This window comes from Osmerus mordax, chromosome 7 (genome assembly GCF_038355195.1).
Source record: "Osmerus mordax isolate fOsmMor3 chromosome 7, fOsmMor3.pri, whole genome shotgun sequence".
In the NCBI taxonomy this organism is placed as follows: Eukaryota; Metazoa; Chordata; class Actinopteri; order Osmeriformes; family Osmeridae; genus Osmerus; species Osmerus mordax.
The window spans coordinates 9,183,305-9,199,560 of NC_090056.1; the positions used below are offsets into that span (position 1 = coordinate 9,183,305).

Genomic DNA, 16,256 nt, shown 5'->3' on the forward strand with positions numbered 1-16,256 from the left:
CTGTAATGAGCTGATTGCACGATAAGAGCAGAGATCACCAGGGCATCAAGGTGGCCCCTCTCCACAGTGGGGTCTAGGACTCGTGTACTGCAGATGCCCAGACACCTTCCTTCCCTCTCTCTCTCACTCACTCACTCACTCATTCCATTTAGTCATTGTTGATGTTCTACCTAGAAATGTAGAAAAAATATATCAGTAGTCTGTGTGATGTTCCGTGTGATGTTCTCATGAATATACAGTTCAAAAAGATCACGTTGTGTCTGATGTCAGCAACAAATTATTTACATCAGTATACATTTGAAAAGACCCAGACCAAAAACCACGCAAAAAGCCTCTGAGATAACAGTGTTAACGTCTATCTGTGAACCCACACATGGCCAGTACTCTTATCTTCAAACTGCTTTGTGTTATCAATTTACAGGAAATGGTTTTCCATCACATGACATTCACTGCATGAAAGTCAATGTTACCTCAGAAACACACAAGAAAGTTGCACTTTACAGGATTATTACAAGCAGATCATTTATCAACGGTATTTCACAACAAACACTGTCACAACACTGAAACAGTGTAGGCCCCTTTTTTGTTACTCAGGCAAAAAGAGATTGAGTAGCAATTTATACCAAGCTTGGGCCAGTGGCATAATTGGACATTAGATAATTAACCGTCCTCTTACGAGAATCAGTCTTTCTCATGTTATGTCTCAATTAATCACCAAGGAACGTTCAATTCTTGGGGCCTTTAATTGCCATTGGCCCTGTGGGGTGAGACAACAGACAACATTCATTAATATTAGATATGAGTGGTCAAATTTGCTCACAGCGAGTCTGTAATGAACCCTGTCCAAAGGCGACCCATTTTGCTGATATGGCACAATGAAGATTTATGATCTCTCTGCCAGTAAACGTGGCTTGTTAACAAAGCCTAATCGATCTTCCACACAGTCTCCCCAACGCATGTACACATGATAAATTGATGTGTGTTGATGAACACCAAACAAACAGTAACTTGAAATTGAGAAGTGGATTACAGGAGGTGCTCTGAGAAACTCAAATGACTCCCACACATTTCTAAGATAGCTTTCATACTCTACCCAGACCTGCTCAAATCCCATTGAGCAGGAATTAGTGATGCAAATTCTTTATTTTAAAGTCTGATATTGTTGAAATGGTGCTCAATATATAGCACAGATGAAGAACCTAATAAAGACTACTCATGCTGCACTGTATGTTTTGACCAAACATGCAACACAAGATTAGGATAGAACTAAAAAACAACAGAATAGAACTAAAGTGATAACACATTACAAATGGTGCTTTTCAGGATATTACACCAGCTTTGAAGTGTCCCAGTGTCGGATCCTGAGCGCTGGCTGGCTCATAGTATCTCAATGGTACAGGGTTGTTTTTGGGCTTATGCACAGACAAAAAGTCAGCAGGATGGAGAGGAAGCTATTAAAAGCAAAGGGGCTCTCCCACTGCTCCAAATGAAAGCTGATGGCCACAGGAGCTCTGTAATTACCTGTGGTGCCAATTTGCTGGAGAGTAGAGGGGGACCAGAGGACCAGGTGTGTGCCAGAATTCCTTAGGATGATTTCTTAATAGGCTCATAAATCTATTCATGCACAGAGAACGCAGTATCTATCTGCTATCACTACCTGCCGTGAGGCTGCTATAGGAAAGTGCGTGTGTGTGCGTGTGTGTGCGTGTGTGTGCGTAATTGTTTTCCACATAAGCAAGAAGGAACCCTCATTAACAAACACTGAGTACACAAACAGATCTGAGCACTCAGACCGAGGTGGTGTGTTGCCTAGGTGACACCATGTCATGGCGGACGCGATGACGGTGACAATGGCGGTGGCCAAGGTGACGGCCCCGGGTAGAGGAACCGTAGCGATGGTGGTGCCGATGCTGATAGTGGTGTGGCGAGCGGTGATGAGGTGTGTGGTGATTCCTGCGCCTGAGAGAAGACCTCAGCAGCCTGGTGAAGGGGGAGGAGCCACGGCCACACAGGGTCCCAGTAGGGTCGTCAAGGCCCAGGGACCACACTGAGGCTGCCCGCACACCCACTCTCCTCAGCTGCCAAAGCTAGGAGGCAACGGGAGGGACTTGAACATATGGACGGACACAACACAGTACAGGATTGAGGCACTGTGCTTGTACACATGTACCTTTCCTCTCAGGCTGGTTCCATGTCTCTCAGAGCTGAGCATGTGGTCATCAGGATGAGCATGGGAGGTCCTCAGAAAGTGGCACATCTGAGGAGAAGAGCAGACAAGAGCCAGGAGGTCCAACCCAGAACCACCCAGCAGGAAGCGTCAACCTTACTGGAGCCAAACCCCTTATTTCATCAACAAACAGATGATATTTTGTCAACACTTCATCAACATGAAGTGTTTACCTGCGTGTGATCCTCTGAGTCCCACTGTAAGCTGGTCTCATTCTCCAGGGTCCACAGTCCCGGAGCTGAGACATGGAATCCCAGGGTCAGCTTCTGAGACTCCACTCCCTGTGACAGCCAGTATGTTACCAGATGGTTCTGAGAAAATGATGGCAAATATGAATCTGTAAATGAAGGGTGAAAACCAAGGCAAATATTCTACAAACAAGGAATGGATAGAGGTGGTGCAGTGCACTATGTAAGGTCTGACCACATCTGGTGTTGCCTGCAGTGGCCGCTGAAGGTCATAGGTCAGAAAGGAGATGAAGTCCACATATCTGAGGGATACAATGAATGACTAGTTATGACATCCCGTTTACTTAAGGTGAGGTCACCTCCTAAGGGTGCCAGACTGTGTAGCACAAACAATATGATGTCAAAATGTGGTGGTGGTGTGGTGGGCTGACTGGGAGAAGGAGCGTGCATCAGAGCCCTGGAGGTCAGGGTCCTCCAGCCCTGGCACAGCTGTGGAGAGGAGCAGGGTCTCTCTACCAGACACACCAGCCTCCTCCTGGAACGCCCCCTGCAACTCCTACACCGACACACACACACACACACACACAAACGAGAAAAGAACCAGATGTAAAAAATGAGGCTGTTACAAAATAGAAAACACCCATCACAAGTGACATCAAATGACAACGTGCATGGAATGTCTTGCCTTGAGAAACAGAGTGAGGAGAGTGTCATTATTCTGGGCTCCAGGCAGCCACACCAGGTCCAGACCATCAGCACCCTCCTGCCTCAGGCACTGCACCGCTGACTGCACAAACGTCTTTCGCCTGGGGAAGTCTGAGGCTATCTCCAGAAGCCTGTGATGGGGAAGTTACAACATGCCACTGTTGAAGAGAAAACTTTTCAAACATATTTTTATATTGTCTTTTTCTAGTAGTTTAACTTTGCTTCCATGATTGGAAATCCTGAAGGCAATAAACTGTCTGTGTGACACTGGCTCGCTAAAGCACAGTGTTTATGAGGATTCTTAGATGAAGGGTCTGTACTTTGTTGTACTGATGGGGACACTGACCTTGTGGTAATGGAGGTCCATCTCCCTATGGCTAGCAGCATCTTCAGATCAGGATTACTTTGGAGGCAGATATTTGAACACAGATTTGCATATAGCCATAGCAGTCAGAGTCAGTCAATTAGAAACACCAGCATACATGCATGTTCACAGTACTCTTAGCTACACTCATGAATAAACACACAGACCCTGACTGTAGACCCTAGAGTAAGGGTCTAGACCATGCTACACACCTGTCTTTGAGACTGCTGAGCGAAATCCAGGCTGCCTGATCTTCGGAGGAGAAGGGCAGGATGTGGTCATCAGGAGCCAGGTCCAGGGAGGCGTAGATGATGTGTGTGCAGAGTAAAGGGTCCACTTGGTCCAGGTGGAAGGAGGGGACATCAGGATGGGGTTGTGTCTGGCTGGTCACATAGCACACCAGCCTGTGTTCTGTCTGTTGACAGAGGGCTTCACACAGAGAAGGAACAACCAACACTGTAAACATTTAGGAGAGGACTGCTGAATCCAAGGCCTGCTAGTAGAACACAGGAGGAATCAGGGGTGGAACCACAACCCTCTACACATCAGTGGGTACCCCGTGGAGAGGGTGGACAACTTATAACACCCTGCTGTTCAGATTGCCAAGGACCTGGTCCTGTAACACAGACCCTGTGGTGAGGAAGTCACAGAGAGAGAGTCTCCCCAGATACTCTGGAGTCTGTACACCAGCACCATGGAGAGCATCCTGACAGGGAATAACACTGCCTGGTATGGGAGCAGCACCAGGCAGCACTGCAAGGCCCTGCAGAGAGTGGTACGGTCAGCAGAACGTGTAAACTGATGTCAACCTTCAGAGCTGTACTTACCCATATAGACCAACAGACTGAAGAAAGCGAGTGCTTCTGAGAAAAACAAAAATGTTTTATTGTTGAGGAGCTAGATTAATTATTTAGCAGGACATTTCACAGTATATTACTGGTGTGGTGTGTCATACCTGGTGTCACATTCATGTCAGTCCAACTCCAAAGTGCAAACAATCCCGTTGACACACGGCTAAGATTTAGACAATAGCTGTGTTCAGCAAGACAAATACCATAAATCCACAGTTTCCTACCATGGTGAGGCTTGTTCTGGAGACTCAACCTGTAGTTCACATTCTATTACACCAGAGGGAGCCGGAATCCATCAGCCTATTTGTAGAGTGTTGACATGGTCATAGTTGTAATAATACACTGTTAGAGTAGTTTACTTTTACAGAGACAGATTGAAAAGTCAACTGCATTACAGATACCTAAGATGTCTAACTACTCTAATCAAATCAAAATAGTGCAGTTAGGCTTCTAATAAGTTGCCTTGCATGGCTCAGACTGACCAGGTAAAGTGAGCTTTGTGTTGTTTTTATCTCCACACTGAAATTAAGAATTACAGTACAATATATTGTATTGTATATCAATAACACAATAAAACTTTATACAAATCTGCTTGTCACCAGTAAGCTGTCTATGGTCAACATAAACCTTCAAAATCCCCAACACCCTACTCTTATTCTATCCATGATCCTACTGCATGAAACAACAACATTGGTTCCCATCCAACAACAGAAAAGCTATATCTAAGCTAATATGAAATCACAGAACAGACAAAGAACACTACCTGTCTGACCGTCAGTGTGTAATAGCTTGACCTACTTCTCTCATTGACAGTTGGATTAGCGTTGTGACGTCAAGGCTACATGTTAGCTGATCTAAACAACACAATTAGACAAACTGCTAGTTCAAATTCTTGTAAAAGTGTTCAGTGGGAAATAAGTCTTTGTGATCCGTAGTTTATTCAGTATCAACTGCTTTCGATATTAGGAATAGTAGTAAAGTCACAATATTTATACAAGATATTTTTTAATTTTTATTACAAATTATCAATGTGTAATCAGTGTATTGTGAGACGCACCGTGCATTGAACAGTCTCTGAGTTAATTTGTTAATTTCTTCCACTAAAACACCATGCAGTCAAAACATCTCCTGTTGAGGACAAAAGAACATTTTAGAAATATTTTAGGCTTTGTGGTGATGAAAATGTAGTGTAAGAGAAGTCACCTTTAATTTGCATTAGCTATGGAGTATATCCAGATGAAATATTGTACAGAACATGTAGTGTATTCCCATGACCTCCATACCTGTTCCAGATCCACGTCCTCCTCATGAATGTCGAGGGCAAGTTCTCTCCTCTCCAGTTCTGCCTGGAAAGTGCATAGAGAAGAACACTTGATTCATGCCTGAGTTGTGTGAGTTTTCTGTTTACCTCCAGATAAGATGGTGAGGGCTGGAGAGAAAGGAGGTAAACAGAGAAGGAGGGAAAGGGGGGTATCAACCAGCAACACAGATAAGAGAACTAGCGGGACATGCCTTGGTAGAGGCTCCTGAGCCTGTCCACCTTTCCTGAGCGAAGAGGACGGCGTCATGGACGGAGATGAAGAGGTGACCACGAGCGATACTGCCCTCTTCAAACACCCCTCCCCCTTCCAGTTCTTCATACACCTGGGCTGCAAACAACGCAAGCAACAGTTACATGGGGGGGGGGGGGGGGGGGGCTAAACCACAGAGCAGAAGTCCATGACCTTGAAACACCTCTGTGATGCTGGGTTTGACTGATGATAACATGTAGACAAGAAGGAAGTTGAACACCCTCAACTATTCTTTGGTTGTGTGTTTTATTTAAAAATTACAACAGTGAATAGTTTGTCTAATCTTGTTTAAATAAATGCAAACCTTTTCTTTTTACTTGATGAATCATCAGTTTATCAACCGTGTGTCCTCTCGTCCAGTAAAGGGTTGATCATTAACTGACCAACAAGTCAAAACTCAGTTGTCTTGTATTTGTCTTTTTCAGTAAAAACTATGATTCAATATTACTGCTATCCTGTTTCCCAGACAACTGCTTTATCATTGCTGCATCAGGTCATCTGTTTGATGGAGCAGTTGCTGCTGTGCGTCAAAGCAGAGCTTACCTTGAACATTAGCCAGGTACAGACTGATCCCCAGCATCTCATAGCTTGAGCTCATCTGTGGAGAAAACATTAAAAATCCTAAAGTTTGTCAATACAACTTTAACTGTGTATTTTACACAGTTTCAGACAGACAACTTTGTTTCAACTTCAACTTTCAACTTCAACTGACACAATGCCTATGTACTGTGTAGACCTGATAAATGGGATATGTCACTTCTCTTAATCTTTCTATGTCTTGAGACCAACCAGGGCCTGACCTTGGTGAGGACTTTGATACCCATCAGATCAATGAAGCAGACCCCTGCCAGGTCCAAGATGAGGGTGTGGAAGGGTTGAGGCTGGGTCTCCAGGGTGGCAGGGGAGGAGTGGGCCTGGTCGGGGTCAGGTTTCTGCTCCTCCTGCTCAATGTCACTGCTGTGGAAGTTGACATAGCATGTGGGCGGGTCAGGCTTGTTGGCGCTGCTGTCACCGGCCATGTCAAAGTCATTCTGCAGCTCCAACTGTGAAATGGTCTGGAGTGCCCCAGAAAAGTTAAAGATTTCCAAAGCAAGAATAACATAGTCATAAAATTGTGACCAACGTTAATCGTTAGTTTGAAATGGATATTATTTTTACATTTACGCTGTATATCAAAATCCGATCACCATAATGTTTTCTCCTGACAGTAAAGCACCCTTGACCCTGACCTCTCACCTGAGACTTCATGTTGACCAGAGAGCTGAGCTTCCTACTCCTGGTCTCCTCAGCCTGCTCCTGTTTGGCTTGTTGCTGTATCTTCTTCTGCTGCTCCTTCAGGAACTTCCTCCGAGCCAGGAGAAGCTTGCCTGGGTCCAGCCCAGTCTTTACACAAACAGCCATACATACTTGAATTATTTAAAACCTTGGATGTGGAAGCATCATTCTAAACATGACTGGCCTCGACCAGCGGGACATACCATACCTTTTTAATGACCTTCCTTCGAAATATTTCCACATTGGCAAAGTAGAGAGGAGAGCAGTAGTTCACTATTTTCACTCCCTTCACAGACTGCAACTGTGAAACAGCAATACAAAAAACACAACACATATATCTCAAACCACCAGAACAACACACAGTACTGTAAGTACAGAGTGTCCAGTGTGGGGTGTGTAATGTAAGATAGAGTGTCCAGTGTGGGGTGTGTAGTGTAAGATAGAGTGTCCAGTGTGGGGTGTGTAGTGTCAGTATAGTGTCCAGTGTGGGGTGTGTAATGTAAGATAGAGTGTCCAGTGTGGGGTGTGTAGTACCTTGCTGTAGACCTTGGGGTTTCTGTAGATGTCTGTCTCTGTGACCTGAGCCACCTCTGAACCGTTACGACTGGGAGGAACACAACCCAAGTGGATACGTTTCATTCACTGTTCTACTACTGGATGCTATGATATTCCTTTCTATGATTGATTAATCGCATATAACATTTCCAATCTGTGATACTGTTTCAAACCAAAAAGACTTACAACTGTGTCTGGAAAATTACCACAAGGATTGAGAAGCCTACTCCAATGGCAACTCCGTAAGGTAAGCTCAAGAAGAAAGTGGCAAGGAACGACACCACCCACACACACTGGATAAGAGAGAGGATGAGATGTACAGGACAAAAAATGACAGCAAGATCGTACTTTTTTATTGGGTTTGCTTTCACTTACACAGTCCAGCTTGCTCTTCTTCCACAGGAAATATGGGTCAGACAGTTGCAGCAGAGTGTTCTTTAGGTTGACTGCTATCAGGGCTCCAAGAACCGACTGGGATTAGACATACACACACTCACCATGATGAGCTCAGCAATGATGAATCAAATATGAATTACAATGATACTTTGTTTGTGAATACCTTTGGGAGAGGTTTCAGGAAGGCCCCCAAGGCTAGCATGGTGACCATGACCACCAGCATCACACATAAACTGGCAAACTGGAGAAGCCGGTGAAACAGCCAGTGGATCAGTGACATACAGAGACAAGAATCAAACCTACTGTATAGAGACATTGCTTTGACCTATAGACCAGCAAATCATCCAGCCCCCCTAAACGTGAACTGACCTGTGATGTCCCTCCAGCACTGTCCACTGCCAAGGTGACGGACAGGGCACAGCAGATGACGTGGATCTTGAAGAAGGACCCCAGGAAGTTACTGCAGCCCAGAGCCAGCATCTCCTGCATGGAGACACACACTTGTTCATGACACTGGGATTCCTGTCCTGTTCTTCCACGGGTTTCAGAAAGCTTGTGGAAAGGGCCCTCCAGATGGGCTTCATGCCCTGACTTGCATGTGAGTACCTGGTTGGGATCCACATCATAGCCATGCTTGGCTCCCAGAGTCCTGCCCATCGCTAAGTTGATGACGTAGCCCACGATGGCCAGGGAGAAGGCGGTGCTCAGCATGTCCTCCCACTGACTCACTGTGGGAAGGATCGGGGCAGGGAACCTAGTAGATCCGTTGAGCATTTCTTTGTTTAATGTTTAGATGGCATCGCTGAACTATTATTAGTGTTTGGTAGCACTTACCCTAGTGGTATTTCTCCAACTATATCCATGTGATATATCTCAGGTAGATGCAGGGGTCCAGAGATAGCTGTGGCACCCACCACCTTTGAACAAAGGAACATAATCTATGTGTATTTCTCATGTGTTTCCTTTCTAGTAGTGTTTAGCAAGAGTTCTATGGACTAATTTCTCAAGTTATCAAGTTTCAAGTGGGCGTCACTCACTATGATGATCTCCATAGGGATGGGGAAGGGAAGCTTGTGGCGGTAACGTGCCCCCAGCTCCTTCACCACTATGAGAACCACACAGCTGACCAAGGCAAAGACCAGCGAGGCAGCATTAGTCTGGGGAAGTCCACAGATGATGTCCACCAGAGTCTGAGATGCAAACAGATCATTGTAGAAAAATATGGTTCATGCATTCAGTCATTGTCAAATACCAGTCTATATTCAGTGTATCCCAATCCCATACCAGTCTACACTGAGGTGTAGTATACATAATATACACCAATCCTCCCACTTACATAAATGGTTGCCAGCGGTCCACTGTAGGGTGGCACACTGATATCAAAGATGTACTTGAGGACAGAGATGAGAATCTGAAGTCCTGCAGCAGTCATGAAGCCTCTGACAAAGGACTCCGACAGGTAGATGGCCACAAAGCCAAACTGCATCAAGCCCAGGCCCATCTGCTCACACAGGATTGGTGAACATGACTGTTATTGGATAAACTCTTCCTTATAAGCTGTGACAGCAGACTAGAAATAGTGAAGACAGTGACAGGCTGAGCCTGTGGGTACCTGTATTACAGCTGTGAGGCAGGCCAAGGTCGCAGAGATGCCGAGGCGAACCTGGTTCATCTGCTCCTCATCCAACACGGTGGCATTGATAGTGGAGTTGAAATGGCTAAAGTCAGACTCTGGCGCCAGCCTCAAGCACACCATGCCTACCATGATGCTCAGCACAGCAAAGGTACCTGAGGAATGTGGACGCAGAGAGCAGGTAAGACACAGTACGCCTGTCTGAAATAAGAAGACGATGTCGAACTTAAGTTGTCCAGGATTTACCTGGGACCATTTGATGAGCGGTTCCCATAAAGAAATAAGGAATGAGGGGGAAGAAGGACGAGTAGAGGCCATTGACAGGGGGCAGGCTGGCCAGTAGGGCAAACGCCATGCCTGTACACAGAAAACAATTATGAGTCAGCATTTTAACAATGCCAAGACATCAGAGAAACCAACTCTATTGATTTCTTTGAGAATCATGTTCAACATACAACCAGTTATGCAGCTCAATGCGATATTGGTGAGAGAAGAAGAAAGAGATACAGACCCTGGGGGACCTGGATGGTGCCTGCGCTGACCCCACTGATGACATCACACAGTAGGTTCTGCTTCACTTTGTATTTGGGCAGCCAGCTCAGCACAGGCAGGTGTCTGTATAGCAGAGCCTTGAGTCGAGACCCAGAGCACCTAGCACACAGCAAGATTCAGATCTGGTTAAAACATTCTTTGATGTTTCATAACTGATCCCCCATCTATCCAGTAGTACTGTGCACAGAGCTTCAGAAGAAGGTATGGTTTCAAACAGAAAGTTTGATGTTCACTGCCTAAGGAGGAGCGAGAGGTCTTTCATGGTCAGGATGGAGATCCAGTACCTGAAGAGTTTCCGAACTTTCTCTTTTATGGGGAAGGTTCGTCTCTTCTTCTCAAACTCTTCATCAAGGTCTGGGAGAGTGTAGGCAGGTCTGCTGATGACGTAGCGGGGGCGGTCCTTGTGCATGGCTGCAGCCTATCAGGGGAAAGCTAGGTAACACTCATATTCATGAATGGTGAATGAGAGAACCACAGTGCACATATTATTCCATGGCAGAAGAAATGCTACTGACGCTGGGTGGAGAAGAGTAAATACGGTAGCTTCATAACACTTTTGTAATTTACCAATGATATTTACACAAACATTCCATCCGCACACCCTTGGTGGCCAATTGTGACCTTACAGCAGAATGAAGAAAGATTACTTTCTTGTGTTGTCTCTAGGTTTCTAATCTGACCTTGGTGCAGTTGCAACCATTGCTCATGAGCAGATAACCATTTACACCTTCCAGTCTTTCTAGCTATGACCTGGTAGCAGGGAGCTTGAGAATAATGCAAAAGCATTAATATCATATACTCTTGTCCGTTACTTAAATTAAAATACCCAGAAAAAAGCACATTTGGAGATCAAAGTAATATAAAAATACAACAGTCATTTAAAAGACATCTGTCATAAGGAACGCTTAAAATACTCCTTGAATATCTCCACAAGCTATATTTATGTGTATTGCTGCCTACCTTAGAGTTGGAGCGACTTGCGTGATGGCATTGATTTCTGATGTGATGGTTATCCTCAGGTAAACCTGTGGGGTGGATGTTTGATCTTATACTGCTGCTACTGTACACCCTCACCTGACCATCCATCTCAAAGGGGAGGAGTCTTGGCAGGCACACTATACTTATCTGGGAGGGAAACTGCTCAGATTTACTTTGGAAATATTGCTTTTTTTAAAGGTCAAACAGGAATGAGACAATACTTCAGGCATATTTACTAAAGTTGTAAAGAAAGCTTGGATGAGGTTTCTTAAAATTGGAACTAAAATGATTTTTTCAATTTAGAAAATTCGTTATTTTGTTGACTGAGAAAAATCATGACATTCATGGCATATTTAGGTCATGTTTTTCCCTGATGCAAATTCCAAACATAATTTAAGAACATCTCCTTCTCACAGTAAACGTTAGATCTACGTCAATAAAAAAATAAAGGAGAGCATTCAAAATTATGTCAGGTCAAATTTACATAGTTCACAGTTTGGCACTCCATGGCTCAAAAAAAAACACACACCTCTCAACGTAATACATTTTATATTACACTTTATTATTGGTCATTTCAATAGTGAAGTTCTGGTGTAAAATCATAAAAACATAAAGATTAAAATATGGCTACTGTTGACATACACCACACATCAATTTGATATTATAAGAGTGCAAATATATAAACAAGGATTAACAATAGTAATCTAAAGATGGGAAACATCAAGTGAAGGAAACAAGCCTTTAACATTCAAATCTCTTCCATTACATTCATAAAACTTTCACTTCTAACATCTTCTATTTTAATATGGTAATAAACATCAGAATGCCAGCTTTGAGAGTGCAAATTTGTTTAGCAATAGCATTGTTTAAAGTGCAATCATTTACCACAACCAGACGGTAAAAGAGTTCTCTTGGAAATAAAAACAATAACATGAAAAAGTAAGGGTGGCTGAGAAAGTGTACTTCCCTCTAGTGGCAAAATAAAGAACAACAAGGAGATCACAAGAGCATCTCTTCACCTTGCCAGCTGTAACATTTAGTCCTAAATTATCCTCTTTAAATGAAGCAATACATTAAAAACAACATTTGAGATAAAATAACACTTGTGTCATTTTGAACAGTTGAAGCTACCCCAAAGAGTCCGAACCTCTCGTAGCCTCTGCAGCCCAATCTGTATCCAGCTAAGCCACTCCACAAATAGGCTTGTAAGTCTTAGAGACATAAGCCTCTACTCATGTCATTGATGCCAAGTCAACCAGCAGTTGTACAATTGTTAATGCTTCCTGACACAAATAAATCAAGTAATGTGTTAAGTAGGCTACATATGGGAATATTTGTTGATAGAAAATAGGGCTTATCCGGAGCGTGCAACTAGGTGGGATAAAGGTACAATGATTTTGCATCCAGTCACATCAGCTTGTAATCTTCTATATTTCTTCCTGGTTTGTCTTTGACTGGATTCTTGCAACCCCTCTTTGACCAGATCAAAGAACTCACTGCTGTTAGACAGCCAAACACCTAACAGTCTGTCCCAGTCGTATGGCTGTGTGGTTAAGATCAAAAGTCACTGAGGATGCTGATGTCAGCAAACTCCTGCCGGTACCGATGTGAGTACAGGGCCAGGAGAAAGGACCACTTGAGGGTCAGGAAGCTCCAGACACAGGTCAGGTAGAGGCTCTGTGGGTCAGTCAGAGCTGCAGGACAGGAAGTAACATTTGGACTCAGTCAGACAAATCTGTATAGGGGGAATCCTCATTCCTTAGAGACAAAGTGTGTGTAGATGTTTTAATAGTCTAAGCTAGAGAGAGACTTACATTGCTTCTGTGTGATGGCTAGGGTCAGGAAGGTGGCAAAGCCCACCACAGCTAAAACAGAGAACAGAACACCAACAACGATGAAGAACTTGAGTCCCTTCAGCCAGGTGCGCCAGTAGTCCTGCAGGTACATGATGTGAGTGACCAGTGCCCAGAACGCCAGAACTCCTGTTAGAGGACATACATAAATAGATAGTATCCATCATATCCCAGCTCCTAACCCCCAGAGAGACTAGGCTACTGGGGCATATCCAGATAGCCCATGTTTAAGTCATGTCTAAACCAAGTCATTGTGATGAAGATGGGAAGAAAAGGATTCTTTGGAAAAATCGCATTGCTGTACAGTATTTATTCAGTATATTCGACATGAGGTTTGCCGGAGTGAACTAGCTAATGATTATCTGCTCATGTGATGCCTAAGCCTATTCATCCACACAATACCTATTTTACATTGTATAACCAACAAAGGTTGCACTTGAGACGATAAAATTAGAGAATATTACAATCGACATAAGGTCAACTGCAATGTAATCAAGGTGTGGTGTGGACGAAACTTGTTCCAGCTTGAACCTACCTGACAAGCCGCCCATAGCCGCCGTCCATGGTTGTTTGTATGCGATGTTCCAAACAAGGAACGCCGAAAAGCCAACCAGCATACCGAAGGTAGCATATCCTACACTGATGTACGTTCTTATGTTCGCCATTAAATCACCTATGCAAAATAGCCTTCGAGAATCAAATAGAAAATGTTTTTGACCCACCAACAGATTACCATATAGCTAGCTAGTGATTATGTCATTTTTGCTTAAGTAGACTATTTTCAAAAGACGCTCATCTAGAACAATTCAATAGGTCCAATAATAATCGGTAATTTCTCGGTTATTTGTGTAACAAAATCTCTAAAACTTCCCTTCACTAATCCCTATTTGTACTAATGATATGCATTGCATTGCAAACAACCGCGACATGTAACAGTAGCAACAAAATATCATCTGTGTCGTCAACACAGGAAGAACCAAGATATTGTTTCTTCAAACGATATCAAACTTTCGTTATTTTATCGTGCCTTTCCAGTCAACACAGGTTATATGTAGGTGTTTTTGGAAGATTAAATGTTGTTAAATATACACTACGTTGATATAAACTATTTTGTACTGCTAATCATGATGTCTAGAATATTAGGACTTTTTCAAAGCAAGCAAAGGCAGTTAACGATCGCTGTTCACAAAACATCTTTGCGCTGAGGAAAGCCCCAAGTGACAGACGGGAGCAACGCCACCAATGGAAACAATTATAACTGCGGGCTACAAGAGGAACCTCATGATTCCATACTACATGATCACGTTTAGATCACAGTTCTGTTGGCTGTTGTCTTGTCATTTAGGCGAATTGTATGTGTTTCCATACATTATCCTATTATGTTTTAGTTTTGCACAGCTTTCCTGTGTGGTTATATGTCAGTACAAACCAAACCACATCCTTTTCTTCAGTACTGAAAGTTTGACTACAAAGCCGTTATTATTTAAATAGCTTCCTTTCTCTCTTCAACCCTTGAGTATTATTTGTACAAAGACCATGTGTTTGGTAGACCTGTGACAGTATGCAGCAGACGGTCGCACTCTCACTTCTAGGTCAGCTGCCACATTCTCTGCCCCCCCTCACTGCTCTCAATACCCCCCCTAAGGCACAATTTCCATAGCCAATCAGAGAAATACAGGAAGCCCTTGTAAAAAAAAATACTTGCACAGAGCTCAGAGACAGAGACCAATTTGATAAACTGTCATTGGTGATACCCAGAGAATATAGAGGCAGCTCAGAGGATCTATAAACATCAACGCTGAACCATGGCAGAGGATCCACCAGGTAAGACAATAATTATAACAAATATGAGTCACGAGAAAAAGGGAAAAATTATGATCTTATGACCTATCCTGTTATATGAATGATTACCTGGAAAGATGACACATTTGATATAAAGAATACAAATTTAGATTTTCAGGATATTGTTGTTAGCAATATGTGAGTGCCATATGTATACATAAGTATGTTTGTGCATTTCAGAGAGAGAAAGAGAGTGGGATAGAGAAAGAGAAATCGAGAAAGAAAGAAATCAAAAAGAGAGCTAGGTAAATTCATTCAATTTTACCTAACAATTTGTTATTGTCTAGCTCTCCATGGACAATTCTGTACATATGTATCTGTCACTCAACATGAGCAGTCCTCCCATCCTCTAAGGCCACGAGGTCAGGTGAATTAATACATTGCCAGTCTCTTGCACTCCTTAGCTGGCCATGACAGTAGGAAGGAAAGGGTGAGAGGGAGGCTGGTGAAAGAGGTAGCACACAGTACTGCATGTGCACACCTTCAGGAAGCGGGACTATATCAGAACATTTTGTTGCAAGAAAAAAAATCCCTAAGAGAACAGGTAGTGTAACAGTGATGTGACTGTATATGTTGGTCCATAGACAGGGGAAAGGTCCCAAGTATCTATTGAGCAGCTTTATGTTTCATGATGTGTTTATGTGTGATCTGTTGGCAGAGGCAACTGGCAAAGGGCACATTCCAAATGGGCGTAGATGTGTTGCAGGAAATCCCACTCCCTTTCCCAAAGGAGCCAAACACACACACACACACACACCTGCACACGCACACACACATACTGCCCAATGATGAGGACAACACCTAAAATATAGATAAAATAAATGATTTACTAATCTACACACTATAGACTATCAAACTGAAAACTTCCCACATACAGAGGAGTGTCCATCATTATTCTAATCACGTTATGGTACCCGATGTGTCAGTGTAGTGTTCAGCCTGGCCTCTAGATGGTAGCCTTTCTACTCTCAAAATAATCAAAGGTTAAGAATAGACAGATCACCCACCATGATAATATGTGTTTATACTGGGGGAAAGGGACATCCATTTGACTAGGAGTGAGTATGTGATTGACAACTATGCTTATTTGAAGTATGATTATCATTTTGAAAATACCTCCAACACCTACCCTCCTGTTGTGGAACAGTTTGAGGAACTATGGAGCTGACGTAGCCATCTTATCAAAACACTGAGCATCTTCAGTCTTGTCAGTGAGGTTTAACCTGTTTGAGTCTGTCAGCAACAGAGTTAACATACACGATAGTA

At 43.4% G+C, this 16,256-nt stretch overlaps 3 protein-coding genes across 3 annotated transcripts; all 3 read right to left on the reverse strand.

Annotated features, from left to right (window-relative positions):
- Positions 1–1,787: 1,787 nt before the first annotated feature.
- Positions 1,788–4,315, reverse strand: hrct1 (histidine rich carboxyl terminus 1). Its single transcript, XM_067239009.1, has 8 exons — positions 4,312–4,315; positions 3,697–3,913; positions 3,101–3,251; positions 2,847–2,971; positions 2,651–2,717; positions 2,401–2,508; positions 2,171–2,257; positions 1,788–2,087 (listed from the first exon to the last, which is right to left on the reverse strand). The coding sequence occupies exons 1-8, from the start codon at positions 4,313–4,315 to the stop codon at positions 1,788–1,790; spliced, it is 1,059 nt and encodes a 352-aa protein (XP_067095110.1).
- Positions 4,316–5,540: 1,225 nt separating this feature from the next.
- Positions 5,541–10,726, reverse strand: LOC136946127 (solute carrier family 26 member 9-like). Its single transcript, XM_067240352.1, has 19 exons — positions 10,602–10,726; positions 10,277–10,416; positions 10,012–10,122; positions 9,745–9,920; positions 9,469–9,633; positions 9,170–9,322; positions 8,967–9,049; positions 8,739–8,886; positions 8,502–8,615; positions 8,296–8,373; positions 8,112–8,207; positions 7,923–8,029; positions 7,716–7,785; positions 7,390–7,482; positions 7,143–7,289; positions 6,707–6,961; positions 6,450–6,504; positions 5,848–5,984; positions 5,541–5,681 (listed from the first exon to the last, which is right to left on the reverse strand). Exons 1-19 carry the CDS (start codon positions 10,724–10,726, stop codon positions 5,541–5,543), a joined length of 2,394 nt encoding a protein of 797 aa, XP_067096453.1.
- A 1,110-nt stretch (positions 10,727–11,836) lies between these two features.
- Positions 11,837–14,103, reverse strand: slc48a1a (solute carrier family 48 member 1a). Its single transcript, XM_067240181.1, has 3 exons — positions 13,684–14,103; positions 13,110–13,277; positions 11,837–12,989 (listed from the first exon to the last, which is right to left on the reverse strand). Exons 1-3 carry the CDS (start codon positions 13,811–13,813, stop codon positions 12,853–12,855), a joined length of 435 nt encoding a protein of 144 aa, XP_067096282.1. The 5' UTR covers positions 13,814–14,103; the 3' UTR covers positions 11,837–12,852.
- Between the last annotated feature and the right edge of the window lie 2,153 nt (positions 14,104–16,256).

Coding starts and splice junctions, on each gene's coding strand:
- hrct1 (XM_067239009.1), bottom strand. Junction 3,252..3,696: donor CTCAGCAGTCTCAAAGACAG/GTGTGTAGCATG, acceptor TCCCCATCACAG/GCTTCTGGAGATAGCCTCAG. Junction 2,972..3,100: donor TCCTCACTCTGTTTCTCAAG/GCAAGACATTCC, acceptor GTGTCGGTGTAG/GAGTTGCAGGGGGCGTTCCA.
- LOC136946127 (XM_067240352.1), bottom strand. CDS start 10,726: ATGCACAAGGACCGCCCCCGCTACGTCATCAGCAGACCTGCCTACACT. Junction 8,887..8,966: donor GTTGGAGAAATACCACTAGG/GTAAGTGCTACC, acceptor CGGATCTACTAG/GTTCCCTGCCCCGATCCTTC. Junction 7,290..7,389: donor GAAGGAAGGTCATTAAAAAG/GTATGGTATGTC, acceptor GTTTGTGTAAAG/ACTGGGCTGGACCCAGGCAA.
- slc48a1a (XM_067240181.1), bottom strand. CDS start 13,813: ATGGCGAACATAAGAACGTACATCAGTGTAGGATATGCTACCTTCGGT. Junction 13,278..13,683: donor GGCTATGGGCGGCTTGTCAG/GTAGGTTCAAGC, acceptor GTCCTCTAACAG/GAGTTCTGGCGTTCTGGGCA. Junction 12,990..13,109: donor AGCCATCACACAGAAGCAAT/GTAAGTCTCTCT, acceptor CCTGTCCTGCAG/CTCTGACTGACCCACAGAGC.